General features: G+C 36.4%; 3 protein-coding genes across 3 annotated transcripts in view; 1 reads left to right on the plus strand and 2 right to left on the minus strand.

Annotated features, from left to right (window-relative positions):
- The window catches only part of LOC140150130 (uncharacterized), a 123,843-nt gene that overhangs the window by 93,706 nt on the left and 14,847 nt on the right, over positions 1–15,290 (plus strand). The gene's annotated exons all lie outside the window — the stretch shown is intronic.
- On the minus strand, positions 1,679–10,087 carry LOC140149548 (tripartite motif-containing protein 5-like). The gene is made up of 4 exons (XM_072171626.1): positions 9,888–10,087; positions 6,356–7,290; positions 3,897–4,202; positions 1,679–1,690 (listed from the first exon to the last, which is right to left on the minus strand). Exons 2-4 carry the CDS (start codon positions 7,280–7,282, stop codon positions 1,679–1,681), a joined length of 1,245 nt encoding a protein of 414 aa, XP_072027727.1. The 5' UTR covers positions 7,283–7,290; positions 9,888–10,087.
- Positions 11,502–14,929, minus strand: LOC140149777 (uncharacterized). Its single transcript, XM_072171824.1, has 3 exons — positions 14,281–14,929; positions 13,583–13,689; positions 11,502–11,766 (listed from the first exon to the last, which is right to left on the minus strand). Exons 1-3 carry the CDS (start codon positions 14,911–14,913, stop codon positions 11,655–11,657), a joined length of 852 nt encoding a protein of 283 aa, XP_072027925.1. The 5' UTR covers positions 14,914–14,929; the 3' UTR covers positions 11,502–11,654.

Genomic DNA, 15,290 nt, shown 5'->3' on the forward strand with positions numbered 1-15,290 from the left:
TGATTGAATGCCTTTCAATAATGAAAACAAGCTAAAGATCGTAAAATTCACATTATTATTTCATGAAATGTTAGTAAATCATTCAGCCACTCAGCCTTACAAAAAGATCAGTGATTTCTTTGTTGATATCAGCAATAAAACTACATGGCAATATTATAGCTGCTACCTCCAAAATACTGAATTGAACTTTTCAGCGTGTATACGCACACTTCACAACAAATTTTATGCGCTCACGCATAACGTGTATGCGCACTTGTTTGAATGCATTTTGATATCATTAATAGAGTATGACATGAAAAAGTATCAATTTTCGTATTAAAAACACAAAACACTGTGCAAAATTCAAAATTTTTTTAGGTCAACCATGAATGATCCTAGCATTTAGGTCTAGGTCCAGGGACACTACAAAACCAACAAAATAAAAAACTTTAAAAAAAAAAATTTATTTTAATTTTTTTATTTGAATACCCGGCAGGGTATTTCCTGCCCGGTAATGTAATCTCGGCGGTACCCGCAAGCTCGCCCATAAATGCCAGCCTTAGTTTGTATAGTTATACATGTCGTAGGTTGGGGTGGGTTATGCATCATGGATCAAGATTTTTTTTCAAAATAAAAAAAATTTTCCTACCTACGGTCCCAGTTTTTTTCAGCAATGTAACCGGAAACCAGAGATTATTTTTGTTAGGCCATGGTGAGTGCATCCAATAGCATAAAGTTAGTTTTGCTGACAGATAATTTATTAGCTTTAATTTGAACCAGTTGCTTATTCTGAGAGTTCTTTATTGATCAGATTTATTTGATTTAAATATCTGTATGTGAAAATAGAATTGTGGTCATAAACTGAATTTTAATACATGTGTTCGAAGTATTTGCACATAAGGGCCAAAAAATTGATCTTTGTGGAACACCACTTTGTATATATTGAGGTCGGTATTGAATAATTTAATTTACATGTTGTTTCTTCTATGAAAGGGCTGTGACCCAATCGACAACCTCAACCCCCATTACCTCATTGTTGATTAGATTTTGGTATCATATAATCAATCCTTTTTTTAAATTACCATCCTGAATGACTAAGTTCCAAATCGTTGAAATTGTGTAAAAACAGTTGATTTGTGGTTACCACTTTAAATAGCAAAATTTCACAGGCCCCTGTGAATTGTGGGTAATCTGGAATTCCACTTTGATGAAATTGGGACATGCACGAAAGTTGTGTGCTTCTACTCAGCTACAGTGATAGCAGGACTATAATACTCACATTATTCTGATGAAGTCCCATGGATGAAATTGTGACGGAATATTAAAAGTACGTCACACTAGAGTTTGTTGAGAGAATTGTTTAAAACTTTTCATTTTACCTCAGGACTAATATACTCCTTTATGATATATTAATGCAGCAATTCCTGGTATGTGCACACTAAAGTTGAAAATGAAATTATAGTGTTGCTTTTCAAATTAAATGATACCAAGCAGCAGTGTCGTCTGTCCTGATGTCAACAGAACGTTCCTAAAGCAGAGGCTACGGAAGATTTTAATTATTGGGTGGCCGCATGTATTGCCCATAGCCACCAAAGTAATTCTCAGGGCTAGGCCACTGTACAGGTGACTTCTTTTTGTGGGCGTACCTTGCCGTTTGGGGTGTGCGTTTGCACTACGTTGCAAGAAACTGAACAAAGAGTCATTCATTGCTCTGTAAAATAGAAGAAGATCAGAAATAAAGAAATAATAACAAAGTTTATGGGGATTTCATACCTAATTTCATAATGACATATAATTTCTGCTGCTCAATATACGTGCCTTGCTGGACAACACAACAATTGTAATAACACAATAATATAGACCCAACCTTTGTTGTGGGCCACCTTAAATATGAACCACATTTTTAAGTTAAAAGTCAACTAAAATCGGAAACCCGTCCACAATATTAAATTACCACATTTGAGTGTACTGTACTAAAGTGTTTGGGGTTTGCCCATTCATGTAGGCAGTGCACATTATGGCCGGTGCAGTGATGATAACTTTGAGGAAAAATTTAAAAGAAAAATAAATAACAAATGATGGCTTATAACAGAAATAATTGCTTACTACATTGTAGGTCACAATTTTGCTTGTTATTTTAGAGCATATAATTGACAAGAATATTTACATAATGTTATCAGTGTTACTTGTTGGGATAGGATGAAAATTATATCTCTGTATTTTTTAGAATTGATTTATCTAGGATCATTCATGGTTGACCTTAAAAAAAAAATTTAAAAAAAAAAATTTCAAGATATTTTGTATTTTAAATATGAAAATTGATAATTTGTATTCATGTCATAGTCTATTAATGATTTCAAAATGCATTGAATTTGAATGCATTTTGAAATCATTTCTGAAATTTTTCGAAAATTTGGGGTGGGACTTTACTCGAAGGTGGGACTATACTCGCGTCAGTACGGTATTTGTCCTATTTCCCATTTTCCCCTAACCTGTATATTGTTATGTGTGCATGTGTGTGCATGCCTTGATGAATCATTTGGTGGTGATGAATGGCTTTTTAGATTGAAGTGTTTATGATTCCATAAGAATAGTGTTCAATATAATTTGGCTCACCTCAAGTTTGGTAGTGACGTATGGAATCGGGCGTGTAAAGATAAACGTGCTAAGTACATGTATGCATACAGGGGTGGTTTGTCATGAGCCCAACCGCAATAAAGCATTGACGTCACTACTGAACCATGAGGTGAACCAAATTATAGAAAGTTTCAGAATAAACTATAAAGGCTTATCTACAACTGAGGGGCTGTGCAATAATTATGTGTACCCCTGGGGCGGTGAATTTTCAAAATGGTCTGCCAAAAATGGTTTGCCCCTTCCATCTGGCCATGCCAAAAATCTTTGCCCCCCCTTTTGATGTGCCAAAAACCTTTGCCCCCCCCCTTTGGGGTGCCAAAATTCTTTGCCCCCTCCCCTACACATGCAAGATTTTGGGGAACCTTAATTTAAAACCATAAATTGTCTGATCATATAGGCCTGATGCAAGCACAGTGAGCAGGAAATTGTGCATATTTGAATGTGTTCCTAACGTTTTCCTACACCATTTTAGGGCATAATTTAGAAATGGTGCCCAAAATATCTGTGCCAAAAATCGCTTGCTCCCCCTTTCAACCCGCCAAAAATCGCTTGACCCCCCTGTCGACCTGCCAAAAATGCTTACCCCCCTATAATTCACCAGACCGGGGGTACACATAATAATTGCACCACCCCTGAGCAGTGATGTGATTGATTTTAGACATGGTATAGTAGAGCATCTTAGAAAGTACTCTTATTGAGTGCTAATTGACCTGCAGATCATTTCTATTTTGATGGAGAAAAAAATGCATGGTGAGAATTAGGTTATTGATTGGGCCATTCTTCTTTAAACCCTGGGGGCCACTCAACTTTAGAAGTGACAGGTATGTGCCTACCGGCGTCGTGAAGTAGGGGCCTATCGGGTACAAAACGTTATTTTAAAAAAGGGGGTCATTGGGTACAAAGAAAATAAAAAGGGGTCATTGGGTATAACGTTTTGAAAAAAGGGGGTCATTGGGTATAAGATTTCAAAAAAGGGGTCATCGGGTAGAAAATTTTGAAAAAACAGAGCAAAATTCTATTTTCTTGTTCCAAATTGTCCAAATTTCCAATACAAATTTGTTGAAATAAGAGAATTTGAAAGTTTCAGCATTATTTTATGGCATTTTGATGATGCTATTCTAGAAAAAAAAGGAGGTCATTGGGTAGCCGCAACCAAAAAAAGGGGGTCATTTGGGTAGCCGCAACTAAAAAAAGAGGGGTTATTGGATATGACTTCTAATAAAAGGGGGTCATCCGGTATAGTCGACTTCAAAAGAGGGGGCCTATTGACAGGCACATACCGTCACTTCCAAAGTTGAGTGCCCCCGCGCTTTAAACACAATAGTTACCTTTGTAACTAGCATGTCTGAGTAGTTAATCAAGTCCTGTATCTCTGTTGGCTCCATCTCCAACAGCATGCCGGTAACTTTTCCAGGTATGCTCTTTACTTCTGTACCAAAAATTTGTTCCATAGCTGAGACTACTTTTGGATAAAGGCTTTTACCCATCACTTGCCTGCAGTGTATTTGGAATGGTGAAATGACATCTAAATCACCTTTTTTGGCCAGTGTGGTGGTTTTTGTGCAAGAGCTAGCAGTGCTTCTACTCTAAAAAAAGAATTGGATAACAAGAATACAATGTATAATGTTGCATATCAGGTTGATAAAGTCAACTATTGACACTGAAACATATAGGCCTATATAGGGCCAGTGTCCTTTTTTTAATGGTACTGGTATGTTTGATCTAGTAACACCATCCAGCAAGTGCGGACAATTAGAATAGGAGACAAAATTTAAAAGACTAGTTTGTATTTAATGTCATCTGTCAATCAAACTCAGACACGGTTTGTTTAGGGACCATTCACAGACACTTGTTAGGGGGGCCTGATGCACAAAAAAATTTCATCACAATAATTTTTCGGGGCCCCCTTTCGAGATTTCAAAAAATTTCAGGGCCCCCTTTTTTACATGAAAATATGGGTCAACCCCATAGAAAAGCATATAAACCCAGTTTTCCCAGAAAAAATTGTGGTCATTTTTTCAGGGCCCCCTTAAGAGGGTCAAAAATTTTAAGGGCCCCATTTTGCATCAGGTGTTTGTGAACAGTCCCTTATGAGTGTCGTGATGATTGAGTTTCTGAAACAGTGTGCCTTATGGTTAATTTTGCACCTTCAAATATACAAACCATCTCAAAAGTTAGGTCTTAGTAACAGGAAACTGAATTCTCAGATGAAGGCACCAGATGATCAACCTTCCCTTTATGCACTACTAACCAATTAAAGGTTGTGGGGAGTTTGATTGACAGTGACATCAGATGCATACTAGTCTTTCCAATTATAGGCCGATTCTGCGACAAATTTATTTTTGATATTTTAATGGGGCACCCTCTCATTTTGTGCATATTGGTAAAGAAATATCCCATGCAAAATGTTTTCACATTTGCATGAAGTTTTGAGGGTGCTACCAGACTTGGAACTTTTGCATTTTGTGAATTCAATGGGATTTTTAGGCAAGTTAAATATTTCTGCTTTTAATTGTTATTTGCCAAATAATTAGGAGCCTTAAGACTCCCAATTAAACTAACGTATTGGACCTGGGTAGTGCCCTTTCCCTAACATGCGCCCCTATAGAATTTTTCAAATAACATTAACTGGAAAACACCCCCTTTTTCAATGCATATGTACAACTAAATACCATCTTAAACTTCTGGCTTAGGATTATTATGACTGTGATTTCAGGTACTGTAATTTTAATGTTAATGTATGTCAAAACCACACCAATGTATTGCTCTGGTCATAACAATTCAAAAAAGTATAGTTTGACCCATCTGCAACATACCGTTTTTTGAATTATAAGCAAGAAAAGTCAAAATTGAGGGTGGTCAGTTTTTTGTGGCCACAGGGGTCATAAACTAAATAAAAGTGCTCCGATTTTAATAAAAATGGTCTCAAATTGTTTGTCAAGTAACATGAAGTCAATAAGGAATATTTCTCACTATCCAGGATATTTCGTTACCTAGGAAACATCACAAAATAGGTCATGGTCAATAGGCCTTATAGGCTGTAATGCGAGTTGACCTTTATTGTTGGATTTTGGCAATAACAAAGCATTCTAGACAGTGCAAACTACTCCTTATTTGACTTAATGTTACATGACAAATAAATTGAAACCATTTTCATTGAAATCAGAACACTTTTAGTTTTTGACTCCTATGTAAATGTTTATTTTCTTGTACAGTGTTGAATGTTTTGTATGTATTTTTGCACCTGCGGAGATATGGGGATGGCATTTTGTTTTCTCCATTCTCTAGTCTGGTTTATGTGTTTTCTTTTCAATCATTGTGCTTAAAGTTTGTATGATTTTTAATGATTGCAATAAAGATTGAAATGATCAAAGTAAAAAAAAAAAAATTAAAAGAACTTACCACCCCAAATTTGACCTTTTCACTTACAACTCTAGAACGGTGTGGGGTAGATAAGGTCCAACTATACATTTTTTTAATCGTTATGACCAGAGGAATACTTTGGTGTGGCTTTTGACAAAATCATGAGCAATTTTGAAATTTGAACCCTGTAGTATGAAATTTGACCCCTCTTGACCCCATGGGACATTTTTTGAATTTTTTAACATAGCTTATCGTTTTCTACCCATTGTTTTTGATCTAGAGACGTCAATTAAAAGTTAATTTCCGAGGGTGCCCATTCTTTTAATGCAACTAGTATTTTAATATTTCATCAGGTCCTTCAGCTTCCTTCATTTACCTTCTCTTGCTCGTGGTGTACCGGTACTATATCCTTCATACTGCATGAAAGGCGCTCAAATATTTGAACTAAGTGATCCTCTGAAGGTAATGTTTCTGTGGTAGGTGTGTTTGAATCTTGAAGGTCTTCAAGTAAGGCTGACACTGTATCTCTTTCTTGTAAAATTTGCAAGTTGTCTGTTCCACTCATGAGTTGAGTTAGTCTCTCATTTTTCTCTTGATACTCTTGGATGTAATTCATAATTTCTTTGGAGGTTTCTTCCTTCTGCCCTACATCATAGATAAAATCTTTTATCTCAGCTTTACAAGAATCAAGGCATTCAATCATTTCATCGGCATTGTTTTTGATTTCCCCAAGTTGTGCTAAATGTCGCTTATGTTGTGACAATGCTTCTGACAATGTGACAATGAGTTTTACATTGATTTCCTCACGCTCACTTTCAAATTGAGCACGAATACGCTCTGCTTCTTCTTTAACAGTAGAAAACTGGCAATATTGGAGATGTTCCTCCTCCCCAAGGCACAGCTGGCAGATGAGTTGATCACAAGTCTGGCAGAAAAACATCAGCATTTCACCTTCGTGTGTGGAGCATCCATTGGCAATCTTATTGTTGATAATTTCTAGGTGACTTTGAATGTCAAAATTTGTTCGAAATTGTTTCTCTGCTGCATGTTCCTTTGTTTCTAAGTCTGGACAGTTAAACTCAACATTTTCACGGCATTTTGGGCATGGAAATTTTCCTATAACCCCATTAGATGTAGCAGTACTGTCTATGGTTTCTTGAAGGCATTCTTGGCAAAATGTATGTAGACATGGGGTGACAGTTTTAGGAATTGTGTAGTGGTCCAGGCATATACTGCATGTAAGCTGTTGAGACATGTCTTGCACAAGACTACTCTTCTTTGATATATTTCCACCTGAAGCCATTTTATTAGCTGAAAAAAAAGAGATTGATCATGTTAACAATGATATAAATACCTATTTGTTTTTAGCTTCAATCTATATACAATCAGATTTATGAAGGCTTCTCAGTTGTAGAAATTGAATTTTGTGTATCATCATTGAAATTAGAGTGCACATTTCCAGGGGTTTATTACATTAGATTGAAAGCTCTGCTCTTCCCTGCCATTTCCACGGAGCTCAGACGCCTTAACAGATTAAATTATATTACTTGTAGCATTTTTCCTCCTAGTAATATTCTCTGTGACACCCCCATATACAAATACAGCCCGCACACCCCTACATGTGTGACGTGTCATTTCAAAAGAAGACACTTTTGGGCAGGTTATCAATTTTAAGGTTTTTACATATCTTAAATATAGAGATATTTTGCTCCACAAGGCTGTTTTCCCCAATGAAGTCGGACATTCCTAAGCGGAAGATAGTGCGTTTGTAAGTTATGGTATTGTAAAATTGGAATTTGTGATATCTGCCTTTAAAAATTTTATCGATAATGTTGAGAATAGGAATGAACTTGAAAATGTCTATTTATATTCTGGTCTGAAACTATCAGACAATATTTTTTAACATTATTAACATTACAAATTCGCAACAAACCCAAATTGTGAAAATCTCGCCCCGGGGCAAATTTTTGGATTCTACGATCCTGCCCAAAAGTGTCTCTTTTGACATGACATGTCACATATGTTTGCTGGCAAACAGGGACCATGTACCGGACTGTCAAACAGGGTCATATTTTTCCGATTTTCTGCGCTTAACAGGGATGTTAACCCTGTTTTACACAAATTATACACTGTTTGTTTGGGTTTTAACCTATCAAACGGGGACTGATTTTTATATCAACAATAGGGGACACACTCTCAAATGCATTTTTATGCTTTTTGCAGTCAATTGCACATCTTAGCTAAATGGAAATGATTCCCAGTTGCAGTAACGTCCATGGGTGAAATTTCAAGTTTCATGAAAACTTTCATGCTGACAACAAACACATACGCACCCCCACATGCACCCCGGGGGGCCACTCAAGTATGATAGTGTACGCATGTGTGACCAAATTTTCTTTAAACACCCCCTAAACAAGTTTTACCATACCAGCAAATTTAGGCCCTTAATAAGGTAATTTAATATAAAATTTACCCCCAAATGAGTTTTTTGGCAAAAAAAAAAAAAAAAATGTACCCTTTTTGGACTCGTAATTTACCAAAAGTTTGAAAAGATACCCTAAACAAGTTGTTCAGCTTCAGAAAACTACCCTTATTCTTGAAAATCAGTGTTTTTTAGACCCTTGCCTTGCCTTGCGTAACTTGCCTTGCCTAAAAACACCCCCTTTTCCTTGTTTTTTTTTGGTCACGCATGCATACAGACCATTTATGTGAGTGATCCCCCGGGACATGCACACCCTACCTGTGGTTGCCTCCTAATGTGGATACAGTTTAGGACTATGCAAACACTGACGAATGAATCCACATTCAACATACCGAGGATGTTTTCCGCCATTTTTTGTGTGTATGTGTATAAGATGAAATTTTCCTAGTAACTGCGGACAGTAGACCTATATCTAATGCACAATAGAGGGAGTATCTCGCAAATGCATTATACATGCAGTTGTTGTCATTTGCAGATCTCCGAAACCGAGGATGGTCCCCCCATTGCAGAGAGGTCCACAGTTTAAATGTGAAATGGTATGTGTCTTCGTTTGTCGCCAAACAAACGTATACCCCCCCCCCCCCCATTTGTAAGTACATGCAAATGAGGACTGACGCACACACCCCACACAACCCCCACATACCCCGGCTTGTATTAGAGCTGCATATTAGGACCAGTCAACTTTTTCCTTTCTAACCATGGACCTTGCACACCCGATGCCAGGCTTCAAACCGTGGACCGCTTGACTTTTTACTATATCCAACCATTTATAGGTTAATAAATGCGTATTACTTGTTGGGAGCAAAATTGTACAAAATAATGCATACGTACTGAGATGTCTATGTGTCTAATGATATGACGGTGTCTTTATGATATAGGCCTATGTCTTTATGATGTGATGGGTATTAAAGATGCATGCATGATTGCATGTACAGGGAACCATGCATGGACATCCTATAGTTTGATGGGTGTTACTCAATTACTCAGATATTTTCAAGTGTCAGCATCCTCCATGGGGCGGATCCAGGAATTTTCAATACGGTGGGGGGGGGGGCGCTGCCTCGGCGGCTCGGCGCCCACTCAAAGTCAGGCGCCGCTCTACAAAAATACACAGAGTCAGGCGCCGCTCTGCAAAAATTAGAGGGGGCGCACACCAGGTGCGCACACCAGGTGCGCCCCCCTCTAAATCCGCCCCTGTCCTCCTGTGTTGGTCTTTAATTACAAACACACCACAATCCAAACACCTGCAACTTCCTATAAATTATTTCAACCATGCAATGTATATATATAAACTACACTGCACATTAAAGCTATACGATATGTAACAATGTTGTAATGTTTCCTATATAATACATTGTTGCTATGGATGCACATTTAATTATTGTTATTGTTATTTATTAAAGTTAATGCTAGTATATATACTTACAGTTAATTCACTATAGTGTACCACTATAGTCATAACAATTAAGACGGTGAACTGACCAATTCTGCCGGTTGTGAAACATATATAACTATCGTAGCTTATCATCAAGCAAATGTTAAATTCTCATTGCGATCAGCATGCATAGGGTATACTTGGATCATTGCATGAGTTGCATGTACAGTTGGAGAGTTGCCAATTTCAACAGGGCGAGTATGCTATTTATAGGTACAATTGAGTGCAGAGCTGTGCGGTGGAAATCCCCCAACTATGAACTTATAATAATTTACAAAAGTATACACATAAAACCATTACCATATTAACTGCATGTATTTATTTTTTTGGTCATAATTATTTTAATAATTAAAGTGCTAAAATTATGCTGTGCCCTTGTTTTTGTTTTTGTGTGTGTTCAATCCTTAAAATATAAACTTTTTTAGTGTATGTAGCACAGCTTAGCACAGGCAATCAAATATTATAAAATTCCCTTTAAAAGGGAATGGTTGCTGGCATGCAAAATTCCTTTGAAAGATAAATAAGTACATTAACAATTTTGTTATGCATTTACTGCAAGTTTTATATTTCACCATGTTATGTAAGTCAATCTCATTCAATCTTAACTGCTTTTGTTATTATACCATAAAAATGGAGTAACTTTGTTATGCAAGGCCAGGGGGAACGGGTCACCTTTTACAAGTTAAACGGTATATCAGAAATTGAGTATTTTAAATAAAAGAATTTACTTAGAACATACAAACTCTGAATTCTATTATAACAGAATTACCTACAGACATTTGTTCATGCACTGTATTGGAATTAGCCTTTTCGAAGCATGGCATACACAACAGGAGGACAGTATTTAATCTGGGTAAATTCCGGCAAATTCAAAAGCCTTTACCCACTTGGTGCAGGGCCATCCTATTTTGTTCGCCATATCTTGAAAAGGCTAATTATATATTGAAGTACAGATGAAGATTCCAACAAACAATATCACACACTTTTGAATAATGGACCTGTACCGGCTGCCCCTTACCACAGACTGGCCACCCCTGATAAAAAAAAATCTAGAAACACTGTCCAGAAACTGTGTATGTCCACAATTCCTGTGTATCGGCAATCCGCAATTACAGAAGATTTCTCATGTGTGATGTTTGATAGTGTTTACAAACGCATGTGTGGGGGTGGTTTGGTAAACACCAGCAAATGAGGACACATATGAGAAACCTGGGTGTAATTGTGGATGCACAAGAACTGAGGATGTCCCTGTCTCCTGGATAGTGTTTCTACAATCATGGAAATTATTGTTGGCATACTAAATGTAAATCACTCCTCTCCCCCATTTCAATGTTGATGATGAAAGCACTTTTGACATAATATCCAGTCTCTCCAACTTTATTTAGGGGGAATGGGGAAGGGCATGCTCCTCGTGGCACCACCACTGTCATTTTGATTAATAAAAAGGTTATTTATTTATATAAAATTTATATTAATATCATGTCACAGTTTCTACAGTCAATATAGGGTGTAATTATGCTGTAAATAAGAATTTAGGTCAATGATGCTGCTTCCTGACAGTAGCGTGAGTGTAATAGGCGCACAGTGGGGGGGGCGTGCCCCAATCGATCTGAAATTTAAAAAAATCCCATAGGAAAATTGCCGAAAAACGGCTTGTGCCCCCACAATCAGATCTGGTGCCCCCCAATCATGGTCGGTGCCCCCTGCTTCCTGATGGCACACTTTGTTCATCTGTGATTTGATGGCAGTGTTAAGTCATCAGTTTGTTTCTATTTCTTCTTTGATTTTGGTTGTTTCTTGTTGTCGATTTATACATTGAATGCAATACCACTTGTCCTCTATGGGTTCCTCCTCTATGCCTACACATGACCTGTGTTGATGAAAATACAAATATATGATAAAAGTAAGTACAGGCAGAGATGTCCATGACAGATAGGAGAAGCAAATTATACAAAAAGGAAAAAACAGAAGTAAAACAGAAGGATAATTTTGGAAAATGAGCATTATTTTAGTGTCCAAAAATACCCCAATTTGCCAAATAAAACATACCACAATCCTAATCCTTTAGTTATACCTAACTGGCAAGAACACTCAAATTGTAATATATTTGATAAGTTTTGAAAGGGTCTTCTTTTTGAAATGTAGGCAAGTTTTTAATTACTAAAAAGTAATAATTAGTCATAAATTGAAGGTCTGATAATGATATCGTAAAAAAAATCTCTAGAATTGAGTTTCTAGACCAAATTGTATTTCTTTGTACTATGTCCCAAAAATAATGCAAACAATTAGTTTGTTATTTTTTTTGTGTGTGACTTTCTTTGTCTTAGATTCCTTAAGGGCTGGGGTATGAGCGTTTGGACAGTATTTATTTTGGGACATTAGAGCACATCAGACATATCGAATTGCATTCTGAATACGAAGAATGTCATTCTGATATCAAATAATTTTGATTTTTGAAATTAGCAATTTAATACACATTTTATGGCAAATCATTAAAATTGATATTTTGATATTTAACAGTACTTCTGATGATTTATACTTAAAGTGTATGTAGGTGGGATAAAAGCCGACGATCAATTGAAAATTTTGACCTTTTCAGATTGAAGATATGGATTTTTTCCCCAAAACACCAAACAAAAATAAGGTCTTTTGGGAAAAAATCCATATCTTCAATATGAAAGGTCAAAATTTTCAATTGACCGTCGGCTTTTCCTCCCTGCTACATACACTTTAAGAATATATCATTAGATTTATATAATTTACTTGAGGACTGTTATATATCAAAAATTTGAAAAATATAAATTTTTTATAATTTGTCATAAAATTTGTATTATATTGTGATTTTCAAAAAATGAAAATTATTTCATATCAGAAAGACATGCTTCGTATTCAGAATGCAATTCGATAGGTCTGAGGTGCTCTGATGTCCCACAAAAAATACTGTCGAAATGCAATTAACGCTCATTTTAGATCCCTTAACTCTATCTTTCAATTTATATTTTGTATACATATCATGAATGTATTGTAGTTTTACATTTCTGAGACTTGCCTAGGTGCCCTTTAAAATTGTCTTGGTGCCCAAATATTACCAACTTGCCCCTGCCTGACCCTACATAATTTGAGAGTTGTCCATCACATACACCATACATACACACACCATTCATAAATATCATTGTTCTTTTTTATAATCAATATTATTTTAACCCTAATGCTAAAAGGAAAGGAAAGAAGGAATGAAAAACGATAGAAGATGAACAAAGAAGTTTGAGTTTCCCTCCGGGGTTTAGACCCCAGGACCTCTCGCCCTGGTTTTGCTTTATAAAGTTATTTTAGGATTAATGTAGGCTCACTGAAAGGATATTATGTGTACAGCCATATCCAAAGGATGCACTTGTCGGCTGCTACATATGGGCTTTTTTACATAATAGTTGGGAATGAATACCAAACTCATCTCAAGTGGAGGTTGCTTCAAATCATTCCCAAGTCATATGGATTAGGAATACAGAGAACATTCCTAAACCATATGACATAGGTTTGATTTGAAGTGACCTCCACTTGAGATTAGCTTGGTATTTATTCTTAGCAATTATGTGGAAAGAGACGCATGTAGCAGCCAACAAGTGCATCGTTTTGATATGGATGTACACATAGGCTAATATTAATTAAAATTAATATTAATTACTTACCAATGATACCAAGTATCGCAGGCATCACAACCCACCATGTCACGACCATCTTCTGGTAATTTACAAACGGGGCATAAACAGGTACACATCTTGTCTTCAGTATCACCCTGTATACAAGACAAACATCAAATCTATACTTTTAAAAAAACCCTATTTATCTAAACTGGGTCAATTTCACAAAACGTTTAACCTTTGTATTGTATTTCATGTATTGTTAGAGGAATCACTGAGTTGATTGTCAACTTATTACTGACCATCCATCACGCTTGCTGCACCATGACACATTGTGCAACCCTGTACAAAGTGTAGGGTGCATCACCAGGATTAGTTGCATCAAAAGATAGAAACAGCTGCAGATTATCGCTTTTTCTAGGCCAATTTTGGTATATGGATGGGTCCTTTTTTATAAATTTTCTCAATTTTTGTGGAAAATTAAGCCTAATTTCACTACACTGGAAATTGCCCCATAATTTGGGGGAAAAGTTGATAAAAAAAGCAAGTTGGAAGATTTTTAGTTCAATATTTCAGACTTGTAAATTTTCATGACCATATTTGAAAGCAGCTTGAAAAATACATTAAAATGAGTACAAACAAGTCTAGTATTGGTTCGGTGGTTCTAAGATAGCTCTTGATATTTTAAAGAAATTATCTCAAAACTTGGTACTTTTTATGTTGAAGCCTATTAATTGAGCACTTACCGTTTGTGTTTCTTTTGACTCCCTGTTGTTATACTTCCAATGCTGATCCACTGCCAGTTGTCTTAACTGATCAGAATGGCTCAAAACAATGTCCGCTACTTGTTCTGCAGATTGGCATTGTGTTGGAATTCTAATGGGAGGTGTTTGAATTAGTTTTGTAATTAAATCAGATGCACATTTCTGACTCAGTACAAGCTGCAAGTCATCACCTTCCATCAATTCTTTCAGCTTGTCACTGTCATCTTGGTATTTGCCGATGTTGACCGCAATTTCTGTTGACTGTTTTTGACGGTCTTCTATCTCCTGCATGAATTGTGACATCTGTTGTCTAGTAGAATCCAATATCTTGATAAATCTTTCTGCACTTGTTTTAATTTCTCTGAGCTTTGTCTGTTGTGTCTGATTTTGTTGTGAGAAGATCATGTTGTTGTCAGCACATCTTTTTTGAATATTTTTGTAAATGTGTTTATGGATATTCTTTAATCTCTGTGCCTCTTCTTCTATTGATGACAGTTTGTGTCTGTTAGATGGCAAGTGATCGTTCAGAAGACAAACTTGACAGATGGCTTGTTTACAGCTGGTACAATAAAACATGAGCATTTCACCGGTGTGGTTTGAGCATCCGTTGGCCATCTTGCTCTTGATTGTATCAAGTTGACTTTGAATAGCATAATTAGTCTTAAATTGTTTTCCGGCTGCTGTTTTCTTTGTTTTTAAATCGGGAGAGTGAAACTTTACATTCCCATGACATTTTGGACATCTAAACTTCCTGTAACTCCATGTGTGGTTGCAGTACTGTCTATAGTTTGTTGAAGGCATTTTTTGCAAAATGTATGTAGACATGGGGTGACGGTTTTAGGAATCTTGTAGCGATCCCGACATATGCTGCAGGTAAGCTGTTGAAGCATGTCTGTAATGAGGCTACTCTTTGACCTATTTGAACACGAAGCCATATTGAGCTGAAAAGAATGAGAATTTAAATTTGATCATTAGGCGACAAAAAAAAAAAC

Source organism: Amphiura filiformis, chromosome 4 (genome assembly GCF_039555335.1).
Source record: "Amphiura filiformis chromosome 4, Afil_fr2py, whole genome shotgun sequence".
NCBI classification, from domain to species: Eukaryota; Metazoa; Echinodermata; class Ophiuroidea; order Amphilepidida; family Amphiuridae; genus Amphiura; species Amphiura filiformis.

What these genes read in the sequence shown, in the direction of transcription:
- LOC140149548 (XM_072171626.1), bottom strand. Translation starts at nt 7,282, where the DNA reads ATGGCTTCAGGTGGAAATATATCAAAGAAGAGTAGTCTTGTGCAAGAC. An exon ending in TACACCACGAGCAAGAGAAG is followed by an intron (nt 4,203 to 6,355) that starts GTAAATGAAGGA and finishes TTCTTTTTTTAG; the next exon opens with AGTAGAAGCACTGCTAGCTC.
- LOC140149777 (XM_072171824.1), bottom strand. Translation starts at nt 14,913, where the DNA reads ATGGCCAACGGATGCTCAAACCACACCGGTGAAATGCTCATGTTTTAT. An exon ending in AGTCAAAAGAAACACAAACG is followed by an intron (nt 13,690 to 14,280) that starts GTAAGTGCTCAA and finishes TCTTGTATACAG; the next exon opens with GGTGATACTGAAGACAAGAT. An exon ending in TGCGATACTTGGTATCATTG is followed by an intron (nt 11,767 to 13,582) that starts GTAAGTAATTAA and finishes TCATCAACACAG; the next exon opens with GTCATGTGTAGGCATAGAGG.